Source organism: Mauremys reevesii, linkage group 3 (assembly GCF_016161935.1).
Source record: "Mauremys reevesii isolate NIE-2019 linkage group 3, ASM1616193v1, whole genome shotgun sequence".
NCBI lineage: Eukaryota > Metazoa > Chordata > Testudines > Geoemydidae > Mauremys > Mauremys reevesii.
Genome location: NC_052625.1, coordinates 199430866 through 199453099, shown reverse-complemented (window position 1 = coordinate 199453099; position 22234 = coordinate 199430866). Strand labels below are relative to the sequence as shown.

Below are 22234 nucleotides of genomic sequence, written 5' to 3'. Positions count from 1 at the left end.
CACTCTAGTGCAAGTTGGGGTGAGCCATTCCTCACAGCAGGCCCTGTGAAGTCAATGGGAATTCGGTGCCGCCAGCTTTCGCGAGTTCATTGCAAGTAACGCCAATGGTGCCATTCTCTGGGAGTGATGGGAGAAGCTCCCACCCTCTCAGGCATTTCAGCTCTGTCCGAGGGAACCTCCTTCTGATTGGCTGCCTTCGGCTTACCCGCCTCCTGGGGGAAAGTAGCCAATCACGGATGCAGCAGGAGGTGGGCAGAACTCTCCCCACTCCCCATGAGAGCCTGATGGGCTTTTTGGTAAGGGTGGGGGATTAGCCGGCACCATTCCCATGGGGCAGACAGGGAAGGGAAGCCAAATTAGCCCAGCAGCACAGGGTGGCTCTGCTCCCCCATTTTCTCCTGTGGTGAATGGGTCAGGCTGCTCTCTGCTCCTCTCCCTCCATCCCTTCAACACCAGACCTGAGAATGGGGGGAAGGAGGATTTGGTGCAGCAGCTCCCCCAGGCCTGAGAGACTGGGGTGAAGAACCCCTGAAGCAGGGATGTGCTGAGGAGCAAGGGCAGTGGTGGGCAGTATTGATGTGGGGCTGGGGGTGCATAATTACAGCTGGGATGGGCAGATGTGGGGTTGGGTGGGCACAGAGGTCATTAGACTTTTGGAGGTGAGGGGAAGCTGGTAGCGCGGCAGTCAGCATGTTAGGTAAATCTGTATGATTTGCTCTCAGCTGGGTCCTGCCACCAGAGCTCCTGGAGCAGGGCCCAAATCATCCATTTCAGGAGAATGGGCAGCATGGTATGTCTCACAGGTGCTGGGTGGTGAGGGGAGCTCAAAGAGAGACAGGAGATGGCTTTTTGATACACATGATGTTTGAGTCGGTCTAGTGATTTTTCGGGGTTTGGCACATGCCATTTGAACTTTGGAAGTTGGCAATACCGGGGTGATTCATGGATAGGGTGACTGGATGTCCCAATTTTACAGGGACAGTCCCGATTTTTGGGTCTTTTTCTTATATAGGCTCCTGTTACCCCCCACCCCAGTCCCGATTTTTCACACTTGCTGTCTGGTCACCCTATTCATGGAAAATGTGCTGCTCAACTGGAGTCAGGGTATCAGAATCTGTCCTAAAACTGGTGGAGCCCTTTGGGAAGCATGTGTATAAAAAGGACTGCCTAGGTCACCTTCTGATATCCTTACTCACGGAGAGCATAACAGAGGTACAAGTCAATGACCATCATGTAACTAGAAACACTGCCCACTGTCTGTGCACCCTGGATTTCCATAGGTTATGGAGCTCCTTTTCCAATGTCACACGGAGGAGCTTTCCTCTTCTTGTTAATCAGACGATTTGTCTCTTTTACCCTCTTCCTGTTGTTTCCATTGAAGAGCTGAGTAGCAGTTGCCAATGGGGAAATCAAAATCGGCTTATAATTTACAGATGTTTTACCCTGCTTAGTGTAACCCACTGGGGAGTGTGCGTTCCAGGTCCCCCTCTGTGCCAATCCACAGAGGCTAGGAGAAGTTATAGCTTCCAGCTAGGGAGCTTTATCTCAAGGGGCATCTCATGCTATTAGCTGGTCAATCTCCGGTGTGTCATCCAAGAGGTCGGTCATCACATCAGCGCCATATGTGGGTATAATGCTCCACAATGGAAACAGAGATGGATTCCCTGAGCGAAAGATCTTACAACCTAGGAGCCTGGTGCTGTCACGCTGAGTGCGTGGGACTTGACAAGCTGCCCTGAGTTACAGGCAGCAGTAGCTGCCCTGCCATTGAAGCAGACTCTCAGAGTCAGAGTTCATTTCCTGGCTTGTCCCCCTGGATCCAGGGTAAGGATTCAGTCTGCTACTGATTTAGACAAGGAGCAAAATACTTCCTCTTCCATGCAGGCTCAGCAAGGGGGGAACAAGCAAAGTCAGGGCAGCCCCCGTTTCCCACTCCTGCCCGCCCACGCCTATCGGAGGGGGAGCAGCAGTGCTATGGAAGCTGTTCTCCCACCCCTGTCAGGGTGCATAGCCCGTGCAGGGTTGTAAAGGCATCTACGCTCCCTTATTCTCCTGCCTAGGCCTGTAGAACGAGAGAAAAAGGGGATAGAGAATAAGACTGAGAATATATTATTGCCCTTATATAAATCCATGGTACGCCCACATCTCGAATACTGTGTACAGATGTGGTCTCCTCACCTCAAAAAAAAGAGATATACTAGAAAAAAAAAAGAGAAAAAAGAGCAAAAAAAATGATTAGGGGTAGAGAGGGTCCCATATGAGGAAAGATTAAAGAGGCTAGGACTGGAAGAGAGAAGAAGGGGGACATGAAAGGATATAAAATAATGATGATGTTGAAAGAGTGAAAATGGAAAAGTTATTTACTTATTCCCATAATACAAGAAACAAAGGACCACAAAAAAAAAAAATGGGGGCAAGGTTTAAAAAAAAAAAAAAAAGTTCTTCTCTCGCACAGTCAACACACAGTGTGGAACCTCTTACCTGAGGGAGGAGAAGAAGGCTAGGACTATAACAATGTTTAAAAGGACTGGATAAATTCATGGTGGGTAAGTAAGTCTATTAGGCAGGATGAGGATGGGTATGGGTGTGTCCCCTAGCCTCTGTGTCGTCAGGGGGGGAGATGGATGGCAGGAGAGAGATCTTGATCATTTGCCTGTTAGATTCACTCCTCAGGGGCACACATACTACTGGGCTAGATGGACCTTTGGTCTGACCCGGTACGGCCTTTCTTATGTTCTTATGTTCTTATGTTCTTATGTAGATGATTTTGCATTAAACTAAAAAATTAGAGCCAGTCGAAAAATGCCCATTATTGCCAGCTTTCTCCCTCCTTCCTCCCCCCCCCAATATATATATAGGGAAGGGGAGGTGTTTAAAAACCTGTCACTGACAAATCTTTGGGGTATCTGAAAACTGAAAAGTGAAACAATTTATTTCTCAGTAGAAACATTTGGGTTTCCTAAACCTGATTTCTTTTCCCCCGTCATTGGCAAAGCAGAACATTTCGACCGAAGCAAAGAAGTAGGTTGTGGTCAGAAAGCCATTTTTTGACAAAGATGTTTTGACACAAACATTTCAACCATCTCTATTCAAAACTTCTGCTACCTTCCAAATGCTCGGACCCAGCGTTCCCATATACGCTCGGGGCATTGGAAAGCCAGGATGGTCCAGGGGTTAGCCTCAGAGATGCACACCCAGTGCCCTGCTCTGCCACAGACTTAGAATCATAGATTATTAGGGACCTCAGGAGAACATCTAGTCCAACCCCCTGCTCAAAGCAGGACCAATCCCCAGCTAAATCCCCAATGGCCCCCTCAAGGATTGAACTCACATCTCTGGCTTTAGCAGGCCAATGCTCAAACCACTGAGACTTCCTGTGTGACCTTAGACAAGTCACTCATCTGTCAGATGCAGAGAACAGTGCTTCTGACTCCTGCAGGCCTGTTGTGAGGCACTCAGGTATTACAATAATGGGGGGCTTTTAAGTACCTCTCACTCCTCCCTACCGTTTGGGACCTGCTTACACCACCCTTGCTTGTATTGAATAGCACCTGACTCCGTGAGTCTCCCCCCGTCACGTGTTCATTTGTGTTCTCTCTCACAGGATGGGACTGTATGGGAGCAAACGCCGCCAGTCCACGCCACAGAAGCAGTGTGAGGCTGCGAATAGGCAAAAACCTCAGCTATTCTCCAGGAAGAAACCTCCTCCACCCCCGCCCCCAGTAAGTAAGCAGCTTGTGACTTCCTTTCTCTGTCCTGTGGCAGTGTAGCCACAGCGGCACAGGTAGTTCTGAAATCCGGAGGGCAGCACTTGTGTATGCCAGCGGTAACTCGAGCCCTTTAGTTCCCTTCAACTCCGGCCACCTTCTCTGTAAAGGTGAGGGGGGATGGTCCAGTGGCTAGAGTGCTGCACTGGGCCTCAGGGAACTTTGATGCTATTTGTGGCTGAGCCTCAGACTTCCTTAGGTTTGATAAGTCGCTGCCACTACTCTGTGCCTCAGATCCTATCTGTAAAATGGGGTTAATGCTCCCCTCCCTCACAGGGGGTGTGAAGATAAAACGTCTTCAGGACTGTGACGTGCTCAGAGGCCCTGGAAGCATCTACCTGGGTAGATTCTGTAGACCAGTGGTCATTACTCGGTCAGTCGAGATTGACTGGTCGATCCCAGAGAATCTCCCAGTCGATCGCGATCTCCGGCGGTGCAGCGGGTCTGCCCCCAAACTTCCCATTGGCTGGGAATGGGGATCTGTGGCCAATGGGAGCTGCGGGGGCGGTGCCTGCAGAGAGGGCAGCACGCGGAGCAACGTGCCCCCCGCTTCCCCCTCCAGGGGCTGCAGGGCCATGCTGCCCCCTTCTGGGAGCAGCGTGGGGTCGGGGCAGGCAGGGAGCCTGCCTTAGCCTCGCTGCGCTGTTGACTGGGAGCCGCCCAAGGTAAGTTCTGCCTGGTGGGAGGCCGGCCCCCCAGCCCTGAGCCTCCTCCCAGAGCCTGCACCCTGTGCCCCCTCCTGTACCCCAACCCCCTGCCCCAGCCCTGACCCCTCTCCCAGAGCCAGCACCCCACATCCCCTCCTGCACCCCATCCCCCTGCTCCAGGCTCAGCCCAGACTCCCCTCCCACACTGTGAACCCCTCAACCCCAGCCCCGAGCCCTCCCTCACTCACTCCCGAACTCCACCCTCTACCCCAGCCCAGTGAATGTGAGTGAGGGTGTGGGAGAGCAAGCGACGGAGAAAGGAGAGGATGGAGTGAACAGGGCGGGGCCTCGGGGAAGGGGCAGCAGAGATCCTGCTTCCCCTTAAATTCAAAAAGTGATCTGGAGCATAAAAAGATTGGAGACCACTGCTGTAGACATGAGAGGGGTTGAGACCAGATGGATGTCTGGCACAATCATTTGCTGACACTGTGCATGGTATCGAAGTGGAGAATGGACTGGATCTGGGAAGAATACAGCTAGCTAGGTGAATAACCACCCAGGCGTTGCTGTTTTCTGTTGTCTCGCTGAGAAAACCTGGAGAGATTCTAAATGGCATCATTTTACCACATGGAAAACTGAGGTGCAGAAGGATTAAACCCCTAAAACTTGGGGATTAAATGTAGGCATCTAAAGTTAAATCTGTACATTTAGGTGTAAATAATTAACCCTGATATTCCTGAGCAACCAACATTCTATGAGCCTGGAGACAATGATTCCTGGTTTTCTGCCTGAAGTAATACTGCTTTGTAAATTTCGTCAGGGGGTTCATTGATTGCATCATGCATCATTTAACAGAGATCTTGCAACAATGAACTGCATTACATAGTATGGCAACGTTTGAAATCTAGGCCTTGAGTGACTTTTGTGCCACAAAGCAGGTCCTTCCCCTAGTAACAAATGGACTTTTTTTTGTTTCTCCCAAAGTTCAGACAACATGTTAGTACCTCGCCTATAAACCAACCATCACAGCAAGGTAAGATTTTTACATGTAATCACTTTACTGTTTCCTTCTTCTCCTCTGGGGTTTCTGCAAGACAATGTGTTGTGACTGGGTGAACCAGTTCTAATATCATCAATTCATTTGTGTGGGAGGTTTTTTTTTAGAGTTTTCATGCAGATCCACTATTAGCTCCTTATTAGTACATCTAGGTCTGGTCTACATCTAAAATTTAGGCTGTCTTAGCTGCGTGGCTCAGGGGTGTGAAAGTAGACAGTTAGAAGGATTTGATGTAAATATTGGTAGTCATCAATTTCTCTCTCTGGTCAACAACCATAAGGGAAAAAATGTTCTCTGTTAATTGGCCAAGTGGAGCAAGGTCTACACACAGGGGATTGAACCAGGAACCTCCAAAACTAAAATGAGGAGCTGGTAGAACTTGATCTAAAGAGCTAATCTGTGTTATCACTGGCTATAACAGACTCATATCCTCTGTGGACAGAGCAGTGAGTAGGCGATGTAACGTACATTCAGTCGTGAGTTACACTCACACGCACACAAATTTCCCTAAATCAGTTTAGTTAAATTGTTGCTGGCCCTTCTGAAACTGGTTGAAGAGTGCTGTATATTGAGTGCTTACATTTAATAAGGAATAAACTAAATCATCCTTAGGCGTTCTTCAACCAATGTTAGAGTGTCCACACAAAGGTGTTGCATTGATAGAATTAAACTGGCACGTTTTGTGGGTGAGCAAAGCCGGAGACTCAGAAGAGCTGTATTCATTTCTTGGCTCTACTCCAGACTTTCTGGGTAACCCCAAGCAGCCATTTCATGTCTCTGTGCCTCAGTTCCTCATCTAAAAAATGGGCTAACAATTCTTCTTTTATGCCATCCTTTGCCTGTCCTGTCTATGTAGATCGTAAACTCTTAATGCAGAGGACTGTGTCTTATTCTCATTATTTAATATTCCAACTGTGGTAGCACCTAGCAGTCCTGTACAAACATAGCAAGAAAAAATTCCTGTCCTGGAAAGCTCACAACGTACAGTGCCTAGCACATTGGGGCCCCAATTTAGGTTGGGGAGGGTCTCATCAGTGCTAATAGTCTACTGTCCCAGGATGTTTTTTGTCAATTTAAAGGGAAAATGTTACAATTAATATTAAGGATTATGGTGCTGTTATATCAGAATCTGTTCCATGACAAGGTTGCCTGCAAAAGCAGAGGACTAGAGTGGATGGTCCAGGAGGTCCCTCACAGTTCTATGTCCTATGAGCTCTGGACCTACCACTGTTACGTATTGATTAAGTAACAATTATTCAGAAACTGAGGGTTATGCTATTTTTATTTCCAGTTTGTGCAAAAATTTTAGCCAATAAAAATAATGCAAAAATGCAGGACTATCCATAGAAACCCATACAAATAAGCATCAAATTCTTCCTACCCTAATTGCTATTAACAAAAGAACCTCAAGGTATGGAACTAAGCGTCTGCCCAGACAAGGAGCCAGACATTTAAATGATTAAATTAAAGTTTATTAAAATCTCTTAATGGGCTGGTTGAAAATTGGAATTTCCATCCCCGTGGGAAATTCCGATATTTTGCTATATGGTTTTGGATGAAAAGTCGAAATGTCAAAACTTTTCCCAGATCGGAACATTGCTAAAAATATCTATTCAGAAATGTTGAAATGTTTTGTTTCAGGCTGGTTCAACTTTAATTGGTATTCCCAAGAACTCCTGTGGAGCCTCATGGGAGCTGTAATTTGACTGCCTCGGGAGTCTGAGTGTTTTCCCGTGGAAAGATTTTGCAGAAATTGCATTTTCCAGAATGGAAAAAGCAACATTTTGACAGAAAATTCCCAACCAGCTTTATTCTCAAGTCTTCAAAATCAGTCTGGAAATCTCAAATGCTAGCCTTTTTCCATTCCATCTCAAAACACACACACATGCACACACACGCGCGCGCACACACACACACAAAACCAAAAAGGCTCGGTTTGGGGTTGGGATCAGTTCTAGTTTTGGGGGAAGGTTCAAAGAAACAAGGTGGTGAGGTTCTTATTTTTTCCAGTCTGAGGAAGGATTTTCAAAAGTGCTCTTTTGCTACAACACAGTTTTATGAACAGTTTTGGTTATTACTGTTAATAAACATTAGTTTATTCCATTAAGACAAGACAATTAATGTGAATTGACTGAGGAAACTCAAAATCTAGGCAGTTCAGCTATCAAAAAAGCCTAAGAAATAAAAGACCTGAGATGTGTTTTCTTCAGTATTGCCAACCCCACACATTCAAAACCCATGATTGAAGGCACAAAAAAATCATGAGAATTGCTTTAAAAATCACAAGGTGTTTTTGTTGTTGTTGAAAGAATAAATATTGGGTTCTTTTTCTTTACCTTCTGGCTTGTGAAACTTTAGGGTGAACTTGCTTCACATTTTCAATCTCTTCTCTGCAACTATGGTTGCTACAAACTGACTTTTTTTTAAAAATGAAAGCTGAAACTCTTAGGTAGTCACTTGACTCCAGAGGCTGGAGCTTTAAGAAAAATACCAAAAGTCAATAGGATCCAGATAAACTCACAAGAATTGGCAGCGCTGTATGATATCTATTTCAATTAGACCTATAGGCTCTATAGTTAGGGATTTTTAAAAATACAAACCTATCTTCTTGGTGAGTCTTTGCTCATTTCATGCCACATGGGTTAAGTCCCCAGTGGTGACCATGAGGATTTGAAAGTTGTCATTCCTGAAAAGGCCTACATCTTCCCTGAGCTCTTAAGGGTGGGGATTGTCTTTTTGTTCTGTTTGTACAGCACCTAGCACAATGGAGTCTTGGTCCTGCATTTGGTAGGGGGAAGATATGGTGGTTTTGTAAAGGTGTTTGGTAAAGGGAATTCCCTCTTCCTCTCTCTTGCTATCCACATCACAGCCTGGATTTTCAGAGAACACCAATGGTTTTTGAGTGCCTTCATTTTGGGGTCACCAACCTGGGGCCTGGTTTTTCACAGAGCAGGTGCTGAGCGCTTTCTGAAAATCACGCTTCCCCCCCCACACATCATTAGTCACTTTTCAAAATATTTGTCCTAATGCTTGTCCCACCAGACACATGGACTAAAGCATGGAGTGGAGAGGAGTTCTGCCACTGGAAATTTTGGAAATATTGAAAAAATGAAAAGTGAAAATTTTTGACCAACGTCTGAAAAACTTTCAACCTAAAACTAAAACATTTGTGACCAAAAATGTTCAGTTTTCTGGAAAAAACAAAACAAAAACAAACCTGCAATACAAACAAAAACCCCACCCACAAATTTTGACACTTCCCATGAAAATTTTCACCCAAATTTGCACAGAAAAAAAGTTTTGATGGAGAATGTTTGAGCAGCCTGAGCCTGAGAGGCCTCTGGCATTACGTTACACCCAGTGGTAGCAGCAATGGAAGCTGTTGCATAAACAGGCCTCTGGGTGTTTTTATGAAAGTGTTGTCTAACCTGCTCTGAGCCGCTTACGGCCATGTCTTAAGCCATCAGCTCTAAAGAACTGGGCCATTCCTAGCTGACCTGGGAGCACAGGACCAGAGAAAGCACAGATGGTTTGGTGTGCGCACACTAGCACGGCCAACCCACGTTCTGAACTGTGGCTATTTTGCCCCCACCTCCTCCTAGCACTATCGTAAACCATTTCGGGCACAACGCCCTCTGAGGAACTATCCCACAGGACCCAGCTCTCTGAAGCAGTGGATTCTGGGACATCTGTAACCTCCACCAGTGCATGATGGGACAGCAGTGGGAGAACTGCTTGAACTAATAGGCCCTAAACCTGTGCAGACTGTGCTGGTGTTGAAAGCAAGGCTCACCCAAGCAGTCACTGGGCTGTAATTAAAGTATGTGGGTTGTTGGTTTTATACTACAGCAGCACCTAGTGGCCCCTTCCGAGGTCAGAGCTTCACTGTGCAAGGTGCTGTACAGAAGAGCTCGTAAAGTGGTATTATCCTTATTTTACAGTGGGGGAAATCCACTAGTTAGTAAGCAAAGTATGTTCTGGTGCCTGGTCTGAAACAGCCAGTGTCGGGTAAGTCCCACTGTCATCAGTACTCTTGTGACTAAAACTAGGACTGGGAGTAAGGAGGTGTGGGTTCTGTTTGTACCATACGCTACTTATGTGGCCTTGGGGTAAGTCATTTAGGGTGTATCTCCACCACAAAGAAAGACCTGTGGTGCTGAGTCAGGGTTCGGGCTCAGGCTGTGGAGCGAAAATAGCAGTGCAGATATTCTGGGCTCTGAAACCTGGCAAAGGGGGAGGGTCTCAGAGGCCAGGCTCCAACCTGAGCTGGAACATCTACACTGCTGGTTTTAGCATCACCGCCCAAACCCCATGAGCCCAAGTCAATTGACCCAAGCTCTGAGACGCGGCGCCATGAGTCTTTTATTGCAGTGAACATGTACCCATAGGGCCTAATCCAAAGGCCATTGCAGTCAGTGGAGAAACTGCCATTGACCAGGGTGGATAAAAATTGATGATATTTTTTAAAAAAAAAAATCCAAACATTTGGATTTTTTTTATTTAAATTGGATTTTGTTGATTTTATTATTTAAATAACAAGACGTTTTTCTTCTTAAATGTTTCTTTTCTGTTTATAATGAAATCTGAATTTAATACAAAATATGTTAAGGCCTAAACTTATCATAATCTCTTAAAACACAAGGTGGGTGAGGTAATATCTTTTATTGAACGAACTTCTGTAGTGAAAGAGAGAAGATTTTCAGCTTATATCGAAGAAGAGCTCTGTGTAAGCTCAAAAACTTGTCTTTCTCACCAACAGAAAGTGGTCCTGTAAAAGATATTACCTCACCCAGCTTGTGTCTCTAATATCCTGGACTGAGGCAGCTACAACAACACTGCAAACATAATCTCTTAAAACATTTAAATAAAAAATAATATGCTGGTTTGTGTGTTGAATTAAATTCTACCATCCTAATTCAGCTTGACATAAATCATGAGCAAAAAGTTAATTAGCTAGTAAATAAGCAATATGTCATAGACCATTTTCTGACATAATAAAAATGTACAATTAATGAGAGTCTGAAAATATAATATAATATAATATATAATTGCTTAAATAAATATATATTGTTATAGTGTACTCTCCTAGATCGCAAAAAGATGTAGCAAAAATAGTGTAAAGGCACTATTTCGTTGTAAATCAACATGTTTTAATGATGATATCAGTCAATGACAATTCACCTTTCTTTAGAATACATTGGGCATTTGACCTCTCTTCTCCTCCCAGTCTCATTACCACTAAAATAGGGATAAATATTAACTGCCTCAACGGGATGATGTGGGAGGTTAGCACATTAACCTGTGTGATGTGCTCTGAGAGCCTCAGATGGAAAGCGCTACAGTAATGCAAAAAGTTATTATGTTTCCAAGTTTTCTCTCTCACTGGAGCTGCTCCTACCTCATATCAGGAAGGCTCAGACTGACACACTTGAATCTGCCTCGCTGACCTTCAAGATCCTCTCTACAAGCTGGAGGAGGCTTTGGTTTCCAGAGCCTCACAATTTCCCCCTTTGATCATGCGCCATTGCCAATAAATCCCAAACCAATAGCCAGGCCCGGCACACACAAAACTCGTGTTGTTCCGGAGATGTATTATCTTTCAGTGAAAAGGGGTAGTCTCGGCTGCTTGCTGATGGCATTATTTGAAAAGGTCAAAGAGAGAATGTGACTTGACTGTCTGTCTTGAGATGTTCTATATATAGAATGTTTATCACCCCTGCTGCATTAATTAGGCTACGCACACACAAAATCTTTCCACATCACATGGGGTTTTTACTTAAGCTCCTAGTAGGGTTTGATTTGCCCCAGAATGTCAGGAGAGCAGAGGTCTTTTCTGCTTCAGTAACCGTAACCACACAGAGCACGTGAATAGTTACATACTTGTTCAGAGAGATGCAGCCAGGCCGTAGGCACAGGTCATGGAAATGTAGCAGTGAAACAACATCACCAAGTATTTCAGTGACAAAGGGTCCACACTGGACTGGATTATTATGTTAGTCATACTCTGACAGTGTCCACAGTGTGCTGGGTGTGGCCAGCATTTTAGAGTAAGATGCAGGGCCCGAGGCTACATTTCATGGCACCTCGTTTACACTGATGCAACACCGCTGGTGTAAAGTTGGTGTGTTGGGACAGAGAATCAGGCCCAGCGCCTCGGCCCTGAAGTGTTTACAATCTAAGGACCTGATCCAAAGCCGATGGAAATTGACAGCAGCAGCACCAGTACTCTGAATGGTCTTGAGTGGGGAAAGGCCAGCAAGGAGGAAGCAGTAGTTGAGATATGAGAGGATGGGGGCCTGAAGGAGAAATTTAGCTGAGTCGACTGAGAGGACAGGCTGGGTCTCAGGCTCTGTCTACACTTCACTGTGCTATGTAGAGTACAGACACTGCATGCCCCCCAGCACGGGTATAAATAGCAGTGTAGACACTGAGGCACTGCTTAGGTGAGTAAAGACACACTAGAACCTTAGGGTATTTACCCGACATGGCTCTCAACATGCCCAAACAATGCCTCCCCCATCTCCACTGCTATTTTTAAGGGTAGTGTCCCGTGTCCTTCCTGTGCAGGAGCCTTTCCCCGACGCAGGGAAAGGCTCAGTAGCGGGGAAAGGCTCTGGCAGGGGGGAGCTGCAGGAACCTTTCATTTCTGCCTCCCCGCTGCCAGAGCCTTTCACTGCTGCATGTAGCGACATGCCACACTGTGGACGCCAGGGGCGGCTCTAGCGTTTTGGCCGCCCCAAGCAGTCATGCGCGGGAGGCGCCCCGGAGCCGCGGGAGCAGCGGACCTCCCGCGGGCATGACTGCGGAGGGTCCGCTGGTCCCGCGTGGCTCGGCTGTACCCCCCGTGGCTGCGGACGGTTCGCGGACGCGGCGGCTCCGCTTGAGCTGCCGCAGTCATGCCTGCGGCAGGTCCGGTCATCCCGGGGCTCCGGTGGACCTCCCGCAGGCATGACTGCGGCAGGTCCGCCGGCCCAGCCTACCGCCCCCCCTCGGCCGCAGGGGACGCCCCCTAGATTTGGCCGCCCTAGGCACCAGCTTGTTTTGCTGGTGCCTAGAGCCGCCCCTGGTGGACGCAGCCTGTTTTTCACGGTGGCTACTCATACCCTAAGCACTGCTGCCAATGTAGACAAGGCCTCAGAGATGTTGTGTAGAAAGTAGTGACAAGATTTAAATGTGGCCTAGATGTGCCGGTCTAGAGAGATATTGAATTAAAAGGGAAGGCCCAGAATACGCACTTGAGAGGATGTTGATGTCGTCCACTATGACCAAGGGAAGAGGGAGGAGGTGGGGTTTGGGGTTCACTAAAATCCATGCACCACATATTTAATTCCCCAATCAATGGTCGACCAGCTAAACCCAATAGTGTCGCTTTCTCTTGCCGCAGGTGAGGACTTTGTGATTGTACTGTATGATTTCGCCTCCACGAGTGACCGTGACTTGGAGCTGACCAAGGGAGAGAAGCTTCAAATCCTATCTAGGTAAGGGATCCCCCTCCACAGCACTTGCCAGCCCCTGCTGGAGAAGTCTTTACAAAATACCGTGGGGCTCCAGAGTTCTGGGTTCAGTGCTTGGCTCTGCTAGGCCTACTCTGTGATCTTGAGAAGTCACTTGGTTCCCTATCTGTAGAACAGGGATGATAACACAGCTTTGGTCTATTGAGTTTGTATGGACAGCACCCATCAATGTGGCTTTGCTGTGAGTTGATGCTCATAGGTGCTGAAGTAGTATAAATAATGACTTGTCAGCACGTAGGCTGATCTTTGCCTTAAAAAGGATGTGGGTTTGGTTTAGTTTATTTTAAAAACTTTTGTGTGACCATAGTCCTGCTGAAAGAGAGACAGCCTGAAACAGGCACCATGTGTTCATCCAGATGAGAATAACATTGCAGGCTTGCCTCGCATTGCCCTACCATGTGGCTTTCCACTCTCCTGCTCAGGGATTTGCAGTGAGAGAGCTGTTCATTAAGTGTTAGTCCGTAACCTCTCTGTGAGGCCCTCACAAATGGGGTTAGTGATGCTGGTGGATATTTCTGATTCAGACTGAGACCACTCAGCTGGTTACATGTGGGTTCCTGAACATCCAGCGGATGAGAACAGCTTTCAGTTACTACCCTGGTAGTGCTGTGGTTTCTGGAGGCACTCAGAGTGGCCAAAGCAGAGAGCTGCATCATATGATAAAGAAAACAGCAGTGAGGAGCAGATGGGGAATTGAACACAGTGCTCGGGTCTCTGTCTGGGAGCTTGGGACTGAAGGTGGGAAGTGAAAAACACCCACTTGTTCAGGGTTGAATAAGCCAGTGTCTTTAAAGGTTGCCTTTCTAGACTGCCTTCAAACTGGGGGTGGCCTATAGGAATGGGCGTCTGTGGGTCTGTCCACACTGGAGCTGGGAGGTGTAATTCCCAGCTTGGGTAGACATACCGGCACCAGTTCTGATCAAGCTAGTGTGCTAAAAATATCAGGGTGGCCCCACAGCAGCATGTACCTATGACCTCAGCAGCTAGCCCAAGTCACCGCCAGTGCGGCTGCAGGCACACTGCTCTTGTTAGCACGCTAGCTTGCTCACCCCCCAGCTGCAGTGTAGACACACCCCGTGGTGCTACCTGTAGAGTACGGGGCTACCTACATGAGAGAGGGCTTCAGAATGTGCTTCCTACTTTGCAAGGTTCATGAAGCCTCCAAATCCATGAGTCGTCTTAGGCGGGATCCATGTCGAAGCTCCTTTGGGTGTTCATGCTTCTTGTCCTGTTTGGTTTGTAGAGATGGGGACTGGTGGCTGGCAAAGTCTCTCACCACTGGAAAGAAGGGTTATGTGCCCAGTAACTTCGTCGCACAAATGGATACCTTGGAAGTGGAAAAGTAGGTGCACAAGCTTATATGAAACATTAACGCTAATATCAACACTTTATATGTATAATAGCCCCTCCGAGGGCTCTTATAAGTATAGGAGCAGGGAGGGCTGACAATGGGAATTGTTTCAACCATCACCAAAATGCAGCCACAGCTGTGCTGGAAGGCGACAGCTGTTTTACAGCCCACAGTAACACTGCACACTAATGTAGGAGAGGATGTGGAGTTTAAAATGCAGAGTGTTTTACGGGATTGGAAATGCCAAGAGAAATTTGGCCAGAAGACTAATAAAAACACTGATACTGTTCCCTATCTTTCTAATGAGAAGATTGAATTCCTAATATCTTCACATCCTTTAAATACCAGTGAATTAAAGGGCTCAGAGAAGGTGCAAATGGAGTTTCTAGTGTGGGAGAAAGGTAAAAGGCAGCATTCAATTTCAATTTGGGAGGAATCCAGTTCCTTAACATATCTGCAAACAGTAATAGCTTAAAAGGGATACACTCTGTAATATAATGCCATATGATTATATAGCAGCTTTGGTCCCACAGAATTCCAAAGGAGACGACAGTGGGTGCAGTTAAAAAAAAAAGGTCATTCCAGTTTAGGGTGACTGGATAGCAAGTGTGAAGAATTGGGATGGAGATGTTGGGGGCAATAGGCACCCATATAAGTCAGAGCCCCAAATATTGGGACTGTCCCTATGAAATCGGGACATCTGGTCACCCTACTCCAGTTTCAGAGAGATTCCTGATTCCAGTGATATGCTATCTATTTGTAAAACAGGGACTACAAGTAGAACCAGCAACATCTCTAGAACTAAAATGAACTTTTAAAGTGTCTCCACTGAGGAAGAGCACTTGCATATACAGCCATCACTCCGCTCACCACTGAAAAACCTTTTCCTGGGGCAGAACATGGCAGCTCTTTAACAGCCCAGCGCCATGTGACTTAGTAAGCTAGAGAAGTGAAGACGTATCCAGCTGAACCTGCAAATGAATCTATACAGGCTTATCCCTGGGATATACATTCACACTGATATTTGGACACAAAGTGAACAGAAGTCAGATCCTAATCTCTTGAAAATGTTATGTTAGGGGACTCTTCCCAACCTAAAACCATCCTGAAATGTAGTCAGTCTTAGACAGAGGAACAGCCAACCTAGGACTGAAAGCGACTGCTTGGGTTGAGTCCACTCCCCTGCTATCACAGACAACCACCTCACCTAATCCTGTTCATCAACCTATCAGCTTCATCTTAAAACTAGTGAGGTTGTTTGCAGTCACTACTGCTATAGGAAGGCTATTCCAGAACCTCACTCCTCTGATGGTTAGAGAGCTTCTTCTAATTTCCAGCCTGAATTTAATCATGCCCAGTTTATCCCCATTGTCCTTTCACTTAAATAGCTCTTCTCACTCCCCCAATGTATTTCTAAAGAGCAATCATGTCTCCTCATAGCCTTCATTTTGCTAGACTAAACACAACACTCAACATTTTAATGGCACAAAAATTGAACAGTTGGGTAGGATTTGCCTCTTCTTGGAGCTCTTTATAACTATTTCATGACATTTCTCCCTCAGATGGTTTTTTAAAGCTCTCAGTAGAAAAGATGCCGAACGGTTGTTGATGGCTCCTGGCAACAAAGTCGGGTCTTTCCTTGTAAGAGAGAGTGAAACAAATAAAGGTAAGATTTGGGAGGTGGGTGGCCTCTGATTATTGCCGTTGCTGGACAAATCTCCAAAGATTTCAAATTGAAACCCGCGCAAATGTGGCTCCTTCTCCTATGGTTCTATACTCTTGAAATGTACTGGAGCTGTACCAACCTAGACAGATTAGATTAGATACAACACGTCTACAAAACTGGGCTTTAATTTCATGAGCCCAGATTTTCTCACAAGATTTCTTGCATTTCCAGTTCCAGTGTCTGGGTGTGGGTGTGGAAATGATGGCTACCCGCAGAACAGCCACTATCATATTTTGTGTGTGACAGGGTCAGGCCAGATGGCTACAGGAGAGTGATAGAAGGCAGATATATTAGTCCCAGGTTAAGTAGGTCCACTTTCCCTGGGTAAGGTAACAGCGAAGGTTCCAGAACAATCAGGAACTTTCTGGAAACAATTAAGGCAGACAGGCTGATTAGAACACCTGCAGCCAATCAAGAAGCTGCTAGAATCATTTAAGGCAGGCTAATCAGGGCACCTCGGTTTAAAAAGGAGCTCACTTCAGGTTGTGGTTGGTGTGTGATGAGCTGGGAGCAAGAGGGTGTGCTGCTGGAGGACTGAGGAGTACAAGCATTATCAGACACCAGGAGGAAGGTCCTGTGGTGAGGATAAAGAAGGTGTTTGGAGGAGGCCATGGGGAAGTAGCCCAGGGAGTTGTAGCTGTCATGCAGCTGTTACAGGAGGCACTATAGACAGCTGCAATCCACAGGGCCCTGGGCTGGAACCCAGAGTAGAGGGTGGGCCCGGGTTCCCCCCAAACCTCCCAACTCCTGATCAGACACAGGAGGAGTTGACCCAGACTGTGGGCTCCACCAGAGGGGAAGATCACTGAGGCGAGCAAATCCGCCAGTAAGTGCAGGACCCACCAAGGTAGAGGAGGAACTTTGTCACAGTGCCAAAGATGTGGGTAGTGCAAGGGGGAGTGATGGTCAAAATTTTTTCCATAGAATCATTGTTTTTCTCTGATGGAAATGGCTTTTTTGGCAAAATGGACACTTTTGTCAACGTTTTTCATAGAGCGTTTGGGTTTTCAACCAAAACTCAACACATTTTGAAGAACATTTTGATGAAAATAATTTCATTTTTGTGGACATTTTTCACAGGAGGAAAAAAATCTTTTCCCCGCTACCTTTAATGGGGGGAATTGATCCAAATGTTTCAGAGCCTCTGAAAGGCTGGATTCTGTGCATGGACATACATTTTGGCAGGGGGAGAAAGAGTAATTCACGAGCTTTCTGAACTGATTCACCCACCCCTAGTTATTAATTTTCACATACACACCAACGCACACACGTGTTGAGGCCTCAGTCAGATATAGATGCAAGGGAGGAATCGCTGAAGTAAACAATTGTAACCCACACGCGTCCTGGGTGTGGTGTTCTGTCCTCTCTAGTAGCAACAAGACCACTTAGAGATTAATGAGTTTGCTACAGCCTTAGCTAAGGGTCACATAGCTCAAGGCTTATGCATTTAGCTCTAGAGGTCCCAGGTTCGGTCCCGACCGTGGTCTGTCAGTGTTACGTAATCTTTTGTGCGTATGTAACTGTTAAGATCTTGTTTCTTTGTGCTGCACTGTTAAAGGTTGCCCCTTTGGGACGAAGGCAGGCATTTATACAACATTCCCTGGGTGACAGCATTCCTGTGGGCCAGTCCTGGGGTACGGCCCTCCAGCTATATACCTCTTAGCGAGTCCACCCCCTTCCAGGAGAATATACAACAGTCCAAATAAAAAGGCAACTCGTCCCAAGGCCCACAAGGAGCCAGGCCCCTCCCTCACACAAAGGAGGGGAAGCTCTGTCTCTGGCTCCACAGGAAATCCCAGCTCCCTTTCTCCTCCATCGTTACAGGCCAAGAGATAGTCCTGGGGATGTCAATAAAAGAAACACGCCAGCCTGTCTTCTTTTCTCAGAGGGAGCAGGCTGGCGGTGCTGCCAAGCTGTTCCTCAGCAAAGAACCCCACGCCCTAGCCCTTGTCTACACTACAGATTAATTCATTATAATTTACGTCACTCGGGGATGCGAATAATCCACATAAATTACACAGGCCTAAGCGCTATGCCGACATAGCGACCGCCTCTTGCAGAGGCAGGAATTATTAAACTGATGAGAGAGCTCTCTCCCGTCAATTTAAGAACGTCTTCACCACAAGCTCTACAGAAGCACAGCTGCATTGGTGCTGCTGCAGCGCTGGAAAAGATGTAGTGTAGACGTAGCCCTGGTCTGGGAGTTCTAGCTCTGCTTGTTTTAGAGTGTTATCACAACTAGGCTGTGCACCTCCCCTTTAAGGGCACACCCCCAGGCCTGACAAGCCATGCAGCTGGCCACAGAGTTCTTTAAGCCCTTCCTGACTTGTGTGTGTGGGCGGGGGGAGGTTCTCTGCCCCATCACATACGCCTTTACAATTTAGGCAGTGTGCTGTCTGCAAAGTCCAGCAGCCATTTTGTGTTCACTTCAGGACAGAGGATTACCAGGAAGTCGCAGACTGGCTTCTCCAAAGGGGACTTTGTTTTTGTTCTTTCTTGTTTTATGGTTCTTGCATCCATCAGCATAGAAGATGGAAGTCTACTTGGTCATAGAGGAAAGGTGGTTCTGTGGTTTAGGCTCTAGCCTAGGGCTTGGGAGAGGTGGTTCATGTCCTTGATCCACACAGATTGCCGGTCAGGGATCAGAGGGGTAGCCATGTTAGTCTGGATCTGTAAAAAGCAACAAAGAGTCCTGTGGCACCTTATAGACTAACAGAAGTTTCGGAGCATAAGCTTTCGTGGGTGAATACCCACTTCATCAGACACATGTCTGCCGGTGTTACTTTAAACACATCATTTAGTTTCTCTGTGCTCCTCGGTTCCCCATCTGTAAAATGGGGACAGTGGCATTTCCTTACCTCCCAGTGGTGTTGTGAGGCTAAATTCATTAAAGATTGTGAGGCACTCAGATAATACAGTATTGGGGACCATATAAGTATCTTAGGTAGGCAGATAGAGATTTGCAGTGTCCCCTGCAATGATATGAAAAGCTACTAACCTCTCCTCATTGAAATCCCTCTTGAATGCCCACTTCTACAATGTATTATCCGTAAGAACGGCCACATTGGCTCAGACCAGTGGTCCATCAAGCTCAGTATCCTGTCTCTGACAGTGGCCAGTGCCAGAGGCTTCAAAGGGAATTATTGGGTGATCCATCCCCTGTCGTCCAGTCCCAGCTTCTGGCAGTCAGAGGCTTAGGGGCACCTGGAGTATGGGTTTCCATCCCGGACCATCTTGGCTCAGAGCAGTTGATGGACCTATGCTCTATGAACTTATCTAATTCTTTTTTGAGCCAGCTAATAAAAGCTTGGGGGAGGGGCAGCTGGCCTAGATGCTTAATTTTTTTTAAAGTGCTTGTATGTGATCGCAGCTTTCACCAACTTTCATGTGTTTCCTCTAATAATATAAGAGCTACACCTATCTCATGGAACTGGAAGGGACCTTGAAGGTCATTGAGTCCAGCCCCCTGCCTTCACTAGCAAGGTTAAGTACTGATTTTTGCTCCAGATCCCTAAATGGCCCCCTCAAAGATTGAACTCACAAGCCTGGGTTTAGCAGGCCAATGCTCAAACCACTGAGTTATTCCTCCCCCATAGCCTGGGCTTTTTCTCTTGTATCCTGTTCTCTTGTACCTTTAGCAAGGAAACTCTTCAAACAGGGACTGTCCCTTTCTCTGTGTGGCCAGCCCCTAGACATATTGTGGGCCCCACCATTACATAACAATTGTTTGGGTGACAAGCTCTCTTTCCAGCTCACAACATTGAGAGGAGCCTTAGTTGATTAGATGTGCCATCTCAGGCAAGGAAGATCTTACCTTGCTAAGCAGGGAGAGCAAGTTACCTGAGACAAGAAGACTAGGGGGGGAACCTGATAACAGTTTGCAAATACGTTAAGGGCTGTTATAAAGAGGAATGTGATCAATTGTTCTCCATGTCCACTGAATGTTGGTCAAGAAATAGGCTTAATTTGCAGCAAGGGAGATTTAGGTTAGATATTAAGAAAAACTTCCTAACCAGAAGGGCAGTTAAGCTCTGGAACAGGCTTCCAAGGGAGGCTGTGGAATCCCCATCAATGGAGGTTTTTAAGAACAGGTTGGACAAACACCTTTCAGGGGTGGTCTAGGTCAGTGGTTTTCAACCTTTTTCCATATGCGGACCCTTAAAAAATTTCGAACAGAAGTGCAGACCCCTTCGGAAATCTTAGACATAGTCTGTAGTGGACCACAGGTTGAAAACCACTGTCTTTGCGCGGAGGAGTGGACTAGATGACTTGTTGAGGTCCCTTCCATTTCTATGATTCTCCGTATCTATGCCCAAACCCCTGTGTTTGAAGCAGAGTGACAAACTTTTTTTCTAAACATAAAACCCCGCCTTTCCCCACCCAGTGGGGACTCACTGAGTTGGCTCTAGCTAGGTGCTTTCTTTGTACATAGATCTGTGACATCCAGAACTTCAGGCTTATCTAGGGCAAGTTCTGAGACAGGAAAATCTGAAAAAAAGCGCTTAAGAGTTTCACCTCAGAGAGCCACTCAGTGACATTAATATTGATTCTGCGGCTAGCAGGATGTGGTCCCTTTCAGCAAGCCAGGAATAGACTAGCGACGTAGCCACATGCCTTGATCACTGTTACTTCCGTCCTCTCTTGCCCACTCTTTCCTTTTGTTTCTTATACCCATTATTATAGAATTATAGGACTGGAAGGGACCTTGAGAGGTCATCTAGTCGAGTTCCCTAAGGATTATCTAGACCATCCCTGACAGGTGTTTGTCTGACCTGCTCTTAAAAATCTCCAGTGATGGAGATTCCACACAGGGCCATCCCTAGCTATTCTGGGGCCCTACACGGCCCCCTGACGTGGGCGGGGGGCAGGACTCCACGGGGGGGGGAGAGTTGGCTTGGGGGGCAGGGGGAAACCACCCCCCAGCACTCACTGGAGGTGCGGATGGGACCAGGTCGCTGCATTTCCCGCTGCCGGTGAGTGCAGGCCCAGCCCTGCTGCAGTCCTCGGAGTGGGGACAGAGCAGGGCGGGGACTTTGGGCAAGGGGTGGGGTGGAGTGGGAGTGGGGCTGGGGCAGAGCAGGGGTGGAAAGAGGTGGGTCTGGGGCAGAACAGGGGCAGGGGCCCTGGGGAAGAGCCGGAGCAGGGGCTGGAGCAGCACGCAGCTGCGCAGGGCACCAGGAAATGTGGTGCCCCAAATTTCCTGGTGCCCTATGCAGCTGCATACTTTGTATGGGTAAGGACGGCCCTGATTCCACAACCGCTCTAGGCAATTTATGCCAGTGCTTAACCACCCTGACAGTTAGGAAGTTTTTCCTAATGTCCAACCTAAACCTCCCTTGCTGCAATTTAAGCCCATTGCTTCTTGTCCTAGCCTCAGAGGTTAAAGAGAACAATTTTTCTTCCTCCTTCTTGTAGCAACCTTTTATTTACTTGAAAACTGTTATCATGTCCCCCCCGTCTTCTCGTCTCTGGATTAAACAAACTCAATTTTTTGAGTCTTCCCTCAGAGGTCATGTTTTCTAGAAATTTAATCATTCTTGTTGCTCTTCTCTGGACTTTCTCCAATTTCTCCACATCTTTCCTGAAATGTGGTGCCCAGAACTGGACACAATACTCCAGTTGAGGCCTAACCAGCGCGGAGTAGAGTGGAAGAATTACTTCCCATGTGTTGCTTACAACTCCTGCTAATACATCCCAGAATGATGTTAGCTTTTTTTGCAACAGCGTTACACTGTTAACTCATATTTAGTTTGTGGTCTACTATGACCCCCAATCCCTTTCTGCAGTGCTCCTTCCTAGGCAGTCATTTCCCATTTTGTGTGTGTGCAACTGATTGTTCCTTCCTAAGTGGAGTACTTTGCATTTGTCCTTAGAGAATTTCATCCTGTTTACCTCAGACCATTTCTCCAGTTTGTCCAGATCATTTTGAATGTTAATCCTATCCTCCAAAGCACTTGCAACCATTCCCGGGTTGGTATCGTCTGCAAACTTTGTAAGTGTACTCTGTATGCCATTATCTAAATCAATGAAGAGACCCACAGCCAGAGCTGATCCCTGCGGCACCCCACTCATTATGTCCTTCCAGTTTGACTGTGAACCACTGATAACTACTCTCTGGGAACAGTTGTCCAACCTTATGCCTTGATTTAAGCCTGGGTAACTGACTTCAGTG

General features: G+C 46.8%; 1 protein-coding gene across 7 annotated transcripts in view; it reads left to right on the top strand.

Moving 5' to 3' along the window:
* The window catches only part of BLK (BLK proto-oncogene, Src family tyrosine kinase), a 150482-nt gene that overhangs the window by 106259 nt on the left and 21989 nt on the right, over positions 1-22234 (top strand). For all 7 annotated transcript variants that reach the window (XM_039531169.1, XM_039531164.1, XM_039531163.1 and 4 more), the window contains 5 exons: positions 3605-3722; positions 5399-5447; positions 12856-12949; positions 14229-14327; positions 15899-16002. In XM_039531169.1, coding sequence (XP_039387103.1) covers positions 3606-3722; positions 5399-5447; positions 12856-12949; positions 14229-14327; positions 15899-16002 — 463 coding nt within the window. In that variant the 5' untranslated portion in view covers position 3605. The remainder of the gene's footprint in view (positions 1-3604; positions 3723-5398; positions 5448-12855; positions 12950-14228; positions 14328-15898; positions 16003-22234) is intronic.